This window comes from Myodes glareolus, chromosome 13 (genome assembly GCF_982192425.1).
Source record: "Myodes glareolus chromosome 13, mMyoGla1.1, whole genome shotgun sequence".
Lineage (NCBI taxonomy): Eukaryota > Metazoa > Chordata > Mammalia > Rodentia > Cricetidae > Myodes > Myodes glareolus.
Genome location: NC_142038.1, coordinates 2,828,676 through 2,837,338, shown reverse-complemented (window position 1 = coordinate 2,837,338; position 8,663 = coordinate 2,828,676). Strand labels below are relative to the sequence as shown.

At 45.9% G+C, this 8,663-nt stretch overlaps 1 protein-coding gene across 2 annotated transcripts; it reads left to right on the top strand.

Annotated features, from left to right (window-relative positions):
* The first annotated feature begins 265 nt into the window (after positions 1-265).
* On the top strand, positions 266-8,265 carry Cbln2 (cerebellin 2 precursor). 2 transcript variants are annotated; one of them, XM_085676342.2, is made up of 4 exons: positions 266-706; positions 2,382-2,902; positions 5,675-5,794; positions 6,002-8,265. In XM_085676342.2, the coding sequence occupies exons 2-4, from the start codon at positions 2,546-2,548 to the stop codon at positions 6,197-6,199; spliced, it is 675 nt and encodes a 224-aa protein (XP_085532468.1). In that variant the 5' UTR covers positions 266-706; positions 2,382-2,545; the 3' UTR covers positions 6,200-8,265. The 2 variants fall into 2 exon arrangements, with proteins under 2 accessions (XP_085532468.1, XP_048275599.1); XM_048419642.3 differs by lacking the exon at positions 266-706 and adding an exon at positions 1,091-1,238.
* The last annotated feature ends 398 nt before the right edge of the window (positions 8,266-8,663 follow it).

Here is an 8,663-nt window from a genome sequence, read left to right as displayed (position 1 = left end):
GTAAAGAGCTGAAAACGCAAGCATGACTACTTACCGTAAATTACGAGGCGAAAAAAATATTTAAAGACAAGCCTGTAGCATTTTTGCAGGCTCCGGAGGTGTTTTAGGGGCTGGGGTGAAGGAAAACATCCATCAAGCCTCACCTTGGTCTCTGCATACTCCACCACACTCAGTAGGTTTGTTTGCAGTCTGTGGCCCGGAGGCTCAGGCACCCGTAGATGGCGCCCCTCGTCCATGCTTGCTCATCTTGCCTCTCTCCAGGCGCAGCTCGGAACCCCGCGAGTCTCTTCGGATCTTTAGAGCCCAGAGACTGCGTTTTAATAAAGACGCGCCTTGGCACCGCGTTCCACAAGCCCCGGGGTTCAGAGAAGCAGACACATAAGCCCAGGCAGGAAGCTCCCCTTTAAATCTCTGTCAAAAACTGACGTTTCACAAACTGGAGATTCTGGAATTGCAGTTCGAACACCATTAAATTACCAAGCTATCTCGTCCCTTTGCAAAAACAATACTTTTGCTTTTTCTTCTTCTTCATTTTTAAGTGTACGTCCCCCACCCCCTTTAATTATGAAAGTGGCCACTGCGTTCAAGATTAACACTTGGAAGGACTTTGGAAAAAAAAAGGGATCTGGAAGAAGAAATACATCTGGTGCTTCCTAGGACACCTAGTTTTAAGAAGGCACCTAGGAAGACTGCGCTGGGTGTCTAGGTGAGAGCCGGACGCGGGCTTGGCAAGGGACGAAGAGGGGGTGCGAGAAAGGGGCTGTGGATTCTAGGACAAAAGAAGTGGGGAGCTCCGGACTTTGTTCTCTGGAGTCTGGGGTTGGGGGGAAGCAGGGACTCGGAGATCTTGTTAGTGAGGTGCGCGGAGGTCGCACGGGCTGCTCGAGCACTCGGGACTCGGAGAAGGCAGGCTGCGCGCGGTGGTGCGGTTCCTGGGCTCGGCGCGGCTCTGCAGAGCGGGAAGCCTGAGGGTTCCAGACAGGGCGGTGCGGGGAGCAGCGGGAAGCGTCGCGCTGTGTGGGGCTCCCTGGGCGCTTGGGGCCGGGGCGTGGTGCGCAGGCAGAGCCGAGCGGACCGCGAGGAGAGGCGGCAGGGCGGGGCGGCGCAGTTATTGGCCAAGCTCTGGGAGAAGGGTCGTGCTCCGAGGTGTCCTCCTCCCGCTAGCTCCCGCTTGCCTCATTTTCTCTAAGCAGAACTACTTCGCGGACCTCGGTGCTCGCCCATCATGGATGTTCCAGGTAACCCACCCCATCCCTGAGCTCCGGGATCAGTTCGCTAGTTGCCTTTTTGTAATGCTTTACAAGAACCTTGAGTAATGTTAGTGCTGGGGGTTCAAGAGAGAATAGAGGAGCGACGGCGACGGAGTAGGGGTGGGAGGTGGTCCGCTATCCTTTGTGAAGGAGCTGCAGACAGGATATTTATTGAAACCCAACTTCTTTTTTCTTAGAAAGAACACTGGAAGAGTTGCTCGAAGAGCGTGGGCGGCGAGGGGAGGGTTCTTTCTGTTTGTGTTCCTGGGCTGGGTATTGGAATGGCCTCTCTGGTTTAGCTGAAGAAGAGAGGACCGGCTAAAAGTGCCAAGGCGCGTAAGTTAGCAGAAAGGTACTGAAGAAAGGGAGTGGGGTCCAGGGACAAGAGCCTGCAAATGAGGAAAATTCGGGGGTTCTGGTGCGAGAATAGACTGTTGTTTTTGCCAGAAAAAAAAAAAAAAGATTCTACAAGGCTCTCCTAGGGGGCTTGCCAGTGACTGCAGAGACATTGGAAGTGGGTGTTAGAATTTCGCTCCTCACCCGCCCCCATCCCGCCTTTCTCTGTTTCTGTCCTTTCCTTTTTCTTTTTAATCTCATCCACCCAAGGAGTTTTCTGGAGTTTTTTTTTTTCCCTTTCAGGGGGTGGGGGCGGACTCTTTTTATACGATAAGGAGTGTTTGAAAATTTCTTCCTGGATAGAAAAATAGAGGAAAAGGGGGGAAGTCAAGGAGAGGAAGATTTTCTCCTTGTGGCTGTTCAGAAAGCCACTGAAAAGAAGATGATGGGGCATCATTTTTGCTTTTTTACTTTGACTACATTCATTTCCTCCTGTTGTGTTGGGATGAGTAGGCAGGGGCGACGGTGCTGACGCTGTCTTAGAGGTCCCCAACCCTTTTTACAAGGTCCTCCAGAATCGCAACCCAGAGCTGCAAACTCCGCGCATCTTTCAGGAATCTGTTTGGGTGGGCTGATTGGTGCGCCAGAGCTTTCTCTATCCGTTATGCCACATCTGGGATGGGGATAGCTTTGGAGGACCAAGGGGATAACCACCCCGAGGGGACTGGAGAGTACCAGGCACTTGTCCCCCTACATACATTCCTGCCTAAGGATTCCGGTTCTTTGCCCTGACAGGTCCACTGGTGCCTTCCTTCTGAGAACCATTTGGCCTTGACCACCTGAGCCGGCGACCCAGCCCAGAGAAGGCTCCCACTCCAGTCCTGCGTGCTCCTGTGCGCACTCGAGCACTCCTCCGGATCTTGCGGGCCTTGACGTCCTCGGGGCGCCCCCAAGCCCAGATGCCCGCGCCTGGCCGGGGCCTCCGAGGGCCACCGCTGAGCATGCCCGGGCGCCGGGGGGCGCTGCGCGAGTCAGCCAATTTTGGCTCCAGTTTGGGGGCGGCGCTGGCCCTGCTGTTGCTGCTGCTACCCGCCTGCTGCCCGGTGACGGCTCAGAACGACACAGAGCCCATCGTGCTTGAGGGCAAGTGCCTGGTGGTGTGTGACTCCAGTCCATCGGGGGACGGCGCCGTCACCTCTTCCTTGGGCATTTCTGTGCGCTCAGGCAGTGCCAAGGTGGCCTTCTCTGCAACTAGGAGCACCAACCATGAGCCGTCAGAGATGAGCAACCGCACCATGACCATCTACTTCGACCAGGTCAGCAACTAATATGCTTACCTGCGTATGAGTGGAGGACCAGTCAGTGTGCCCAACTATCTAGGGCTCCCTGCATCTCCAAGAGTAATGCCAGCCAAACCGGTTTCTCACCTCTGTCTTGCCCTTAAGTTGTTGTTCCCTTTACTGCTATGTTTTTTTGGAGTCCCCTTTGAACACATTATAGAGTTTGTTTTTAAACACCACTTCTCTTGGCAAGGATTACTGAGAGCCCTGGAAGGGATCCCCTGGCTTTCCAAGGGTTTGGTAAAGCTGAAATGTGAAATACATTTTCCTGAAAGAAACATAGTGCACCTTCCCTTTCGCTGAGGGCAAGGCAGTGTTTAGGGTGAGCAATCTTCAGACACCTGGGGAGAGATGATCCCCTTAAAGATGCTGCATGTAAGAGAGTTTCTCATTTAAAAAGGAATCTGACGAAGGGTGAACCTACTGCTTATTTTATGGGATCCAATGGCAAGATGTTAATTTTCAACAATATCAAAAAAAAGTGGGGAAAATGGGGAAGACAGCAAAGATTGTTCTCTGCTTTTATACAAAAATAAAGTGGCCATATATCTGTTATAGACAGGAAATAAACTTTTGCACTGTGTGCATACTGTATATTCAAATATACAAACATAACATGACTATAAATTTAACAAGACAATGGCTCATGACTTACGTGGCTTTAAGCCACTTAATTTCTGGCCTCTGGACCAAGCAGAAAAGGATTAGGGAGAAGGCTTGGTAAATGGCTTGGTAAATGTTTCTCTTGGTAAATGTTTGACTTGTGTGGTGCTCTCTCCTTGTGATTCCTTAGTCTTCAGAAATTGAAAAGATGAGAGTGGTTTTCATACGTTTCTAGTGAGCTAACGCTCTTGCCAAAGGGCTTTGTATAAAATGGAGTCCTGAACCATCGCTTGACACAGATGGAGCTACTATCTACTGGTTTTCCCTCTGTCCAGAAGGGAGCTTCCTAACCCATTAATAGCCGACACACACACTTGATCTCTTTTCAGACTGTTGCATTCATTTTCAAAGCCATGCAGTTGACGGTTTAAGGAAGTTGCTTAAATATGAAAGTCAGATTTCCTTTCATTATTTCCAAATAATATATCATGATGTAAGTGTAAATACAATCCACATTCTTTATACAGTATTATTTTACTTTTATTATTTTCAATTACAATGTTCTACAGTCTTTTCAGATCCACTGATTTGTGGAGTTGTCAGGGAAATTCTGATATAAGGTCAAATCATAACAGGGATCCTGTTTTTAACAGAAGAATTAGCATTGCCTGGTTCCTGTTGCAAATGAGCGAGATGGTAAGTGAGATAGGTTTTCTGCTGGGGGCCTGGCTGGGTGTCTTTTCATTCACATAAAGCCCTGAATTTACATATTTCCAAAGTTTAAATCCACATTGAGAGGCTGAGCTGGAGAGAAGAGTGCTAGCAGCTCAAAGGGCATGCTAGGGAGTGCTTAGGAAACAGGGAGCCCAGACATCAGAGGCTCTTTGTCCTCAACAATGAAGCAGAGTGTGTATGTGCCTGTGAGACACCTGCTCTGGAGTGGGCTGAAGTGGTCCTCACAGCATGATGAGGATGCAGTCTTCCCCAAGCCACGTCGGCAGCGGTTCCTGGCAGCAGTTCACTTTGCTCTGGGAATTTGTGTAGTCTATGCCACCGTGGACAAGTAAGGAACAGCCAGGGCAGTGGAGCTTTGCTTTCTGATGTGGGGGACATCCAGGGTTCTGGTGTGGCTAGTTGTTTGTTTTGTAAACATGAAACACCAGTGGGTCATTTTATTATTTTAATGGAGCTGGAGATTTGCAGGAGGAGATATGGGAACAGGATATGGACGAAGTAGCCAGATTCTATTTTGAACAGAAAGAGAATGAAGTGGGGAGCTTGATTCTCTCTCACATTCTACTATGACAAACCAGCAAATCTTATTTGTCTTTCAATTGAGGAAAACGACATTCAGGGCCACACAATCCCTCTGCTAGTAGCTGTGTTCTAAATCTTACCTGCCCTGGAATTTCCTCAGTGTCCCTGGTACCAGTTTAGTTCTCTTTGTTCAAGCTTTTCTAACACTCAGCCAGGAGAGGAAACACTGCTCGGAGAAGGATGAATTCGAACACGGTAGCCAGTGTTTTTTTGGCAAAACTCATGATCCAACACTTTCTATAGGCACCTCCTGTATACTGGTAGAGTTTTGGAAGAGCCTGGACAGAGGCCACTCTCTTAACCCTGCTCAAGTGAGCTCCTGGAATGGGTTGCTGCTCCATCCACTTTTCCCTCTCCATTCTGTATGAAGTGTTAAGTGCTAAACAGAGCATCAGGTTGAACTCCCTATGACCTCCCTCCCTAAAAAAAAAAAAAAAAATTGAATTTTCACGTCTATTCTTGGTTTTACTGTCTACCATCTCTCTCCATACCCTGTGTGTCACCACACAAAATTTGCATATACTATTTGAATGTATAATTAAAATATATTTCCAAAGTTTTTATTAATTAGAAACCATGAGAATACCTTTGGAATGCATTTCTGCCCTTGAATGGTTTTTTTTTTGTTTGTTTGTTTTGTTTTGTTTTTTTGATTTGGGTACTCTCTGCTGCTTGCATGGTTTGAGTAACAATCTGGAATTAGTGGGACCTCTTCTCAATATCAATGAGGCAGCTAACATTGGTGGTTACCGGAAAGCATGGAGGACATACAAGCCTACTAAGGGCGTGCTGTATGGGTACCTCATGCTATTCCCTCATCTGTTTCAGGTTTTGGTAAACATCGGCAACCACTTCGACCTTGCCTCCAGTATATTCGTAGCCCCACGCAAGGGGATCTACAGCTTCAGCTTCCACGTGGTCAAAGTGTACAACAGACAAACTATCCAGGTGGGTGCGTTTGAAAGTCGAGCCTTGGAATGCTGGGTAAATGGGGGAGGGGTTGGCCTCTGAGCCATCTGGAAATCCTCTCTTCTGGTTTCAGGTGTGTGGGCTTCAAAAGTTAGATGGAGGTGACAGTCCGTAGGGAAGGAAGAGAACAGGATGTGGGACAGAGGTGATTTCTGATCCGCTGAGCCTTCCTCTCTGCCTTGATAGGTCAGTTTAATGCAGAATGGCTACCCAGTGATCTCCGCCTTCGCAGGAGACCAGGATGTTACCAGGGAAGCAGCCAGCAATGGTGTTCTGTTGCTTATGGAAAGAGAAGACAAAGTTCATCTCAAATTGGAGAGAGGAAACCTCATGGGAGGTTGGAAGTACTCCACATTCTCGGGCTTCTTGGTTTTTCCTCTATAGACATGGAGCCATCCCGATGGTGGGAAGGTTTTGATCTGGACCCAGGGATCTGCCCTCTGTAACACCTTGAACTTGTCTGAGTAGGATGGTTTGGGCCGACCTCCATCAGATTGTTGCCGTTGAAGGATGATTTTCTTCTAAAGCTCCAGTATTTTCTTTGACTATTGACAATTCCTCGGGAACCTGGCCTCTAATTAGTTTAAGACGACAAGGTCTTAAGGAGAAATGAAATTATCGATTTGAGCAATTTGTACCTGTGATTGTAAAGTCGATATCGGATTTTATTGTTGGAACCATTGACTTAACTTCTATTGTTTGTACATTGTATCCTTGTCCTGGTGACATAGATGCTGCTGACCCTCAGATGGATTGCACGCTGCAGTCAGGGCTTAAATGAGAGCCCAGCAAAAAACCACCTACCGGACAGTCCTTGACCTGTGTTCTCTGTGTGTGTATAGCCTTAAGAAAAAGAATGGCTTCATTTTCATTCTGTAGCTAACCCCTGGGGTTTTGGGAGGACTGGGAGGGAGCTGGGCATTGGGGACCTGTCAAAAGTGCTTTATCTTCAGAAGCAAATTTTGCACGATTGGACTGCAACTTTTGTTTTGTGTTGTCAGTAGTTTCCTTTTTCCCTCTGGAAGCTTTCTTTTCCTTCGTTACTCTTCAGATCTACTTAGTTTTTCATGCTGGGGTCCTGGAGAGAGAAAAACAAAAACTAAAAACAAAAAAAAAACAAACACTTATGTTCAGTACTTGTATGAGCTCAAACAAGACAAAACAAAATCTGCATACTTTATTTTTGAATGCGAGGAAACAAGGGGGAAAAAAAGAAAGAAAAAGAAATTCTTCTTTCCAAGTAAGAACAGCAAATAGACCATTCTGCCTATTCTTCCCTGGAGTCTCTCTCAAAAGTATTTTCAAACTTGCAACCTGGATTTTATTTTAATTATTTTAATTTATACCCTGGGATCCTTTAAGAGCCTGGCATTCCTCATTGGTCATGAATCCCTTACAAGTAAGTGGAGCTGAGATGGCCAAATCCCCTCATTGCTTCCCTGCTTGGTGTGTCTCTGTGGTGACTTAGATCTGCCTCTGAGCGACCACACAATGACCAAATGCTTCAAAGAAACAGGACCAGCACCTCTTCCTGGAGATCTTCCTTTGATCTGTCAAGTTGAGGGATGTTTAACGCTCTGTGGATGAACACCTGGCCAGACGCCACCTGGACTGGAAGTCACAGCAGTTGCAGGTACTGACTGCTGTAGCCCATCAGTGGTTTTTCCAACCCTGCTTGTTTTGACATCTTGCACAACACCACTGTTCTGTTGCAGCCGAGAGAACTGATGCAGTGTGTGCCAAGGAAATGTCACTAATCCCAAAGCAATCAAAGTTGAGACCTCAAAATGGATGTCAATGTGTCCTTTGTGTAACAATGTAACCAAAATATTGACGATAAAACTCATAATTTAAGATTCAGAATAAACGGGTTTGATGTCTGTCTTGCTCTAGCCCCTCATCATGATCTCTATCAAAATGATGGGGAGGTACAGAATAAGTACCAAGGAACTGGGGATATTCAGTTTATTCTGTGATTCTTTCTAAAGGACACACACACAAATACTGATGCAACTGTAGGTCTCTGGGGGTGTATTGGTCACTTAGATATATTCAATTTATATTTAGATATTATTTTCAAAGAGTAAGATTTTGGAGGAGAGAGCTAAAAGACAAAATTAAGGGTTAAGAGGCTACTAGTAATATCAAAGATTCCAAGATTTGAGAAAGCTCAATTGTTTTCAACTTGGGTATGAGGATGAATTTAATGGTCAAAAAGCAAGTGCAGGAGACACTGCATATTTACAGTTGGATTAAAGTCCTTAACTTTTCTGTACTAAAAAGAAATATGAGGTAGGATAAGAAGCTTTGTTTTATTAAGATGATGTTGTCTTGTGAGGAGGAAAATCAACCACAAAGCATTTGGGGTACTCTGACTCTGGCTTGAAGACATATTTCCGAGTGTGAACTGTGTTTATTGATGCTGGGAACATAAACTGAAGGCAGATGGAGTGTGTGTCCCTTGTGTTTTGTTATTCTTAGATATTTTAATTCTCTTTCCCTCATTTCCTTAACTCTGTGCTCAATTTAAAATAAGCGAGAAAACCTCATTTGAAGACAATATTACATTGCAGAGATTGGAAGATGTAGGAGCCCTTGTTATTAATATTTACATCCTTTAATAATACATAATGCACATATTTCACTGTATTTATATCTTTAGCATGTACAGACTGCCACTGGGTAATACTGCCTCATTAATAAGTTATTAAATTAACCAATATAAATGTATTTCGGGAGTTTATTTTCTATTAGAAAATCAGCTTCCTCCTGATGATTGTACCCTTAGCTTTCTTTCTTTTTTGCACAATGTGAATGCCAGAAAGTTCATTAATATATAGCCCCTGTG

Coding starts and splice junctions, on each gene's coding strand:
- Cbln2 (XM_085676342.2), top strand. CDS start 2,546: ATGCCCGCGCCTGGCCGGGGCCTCCGAGGGCCACCGCTGAGCATGCCC. Junction 2,903..5,674: donor TGACCATCTACTTCGACCAG/GTCAGCAACTAA, acceptor CATCTGTTTCAG/GTTTTGGTAAACATCGGCAA. Junction 5,795..6,001: donor ACAACAGACAAACTATCCAG/GTGGGTGCGTTT, acceptor CTGCCTTGATAG/GTCAGTTTAATGCAGAATGG.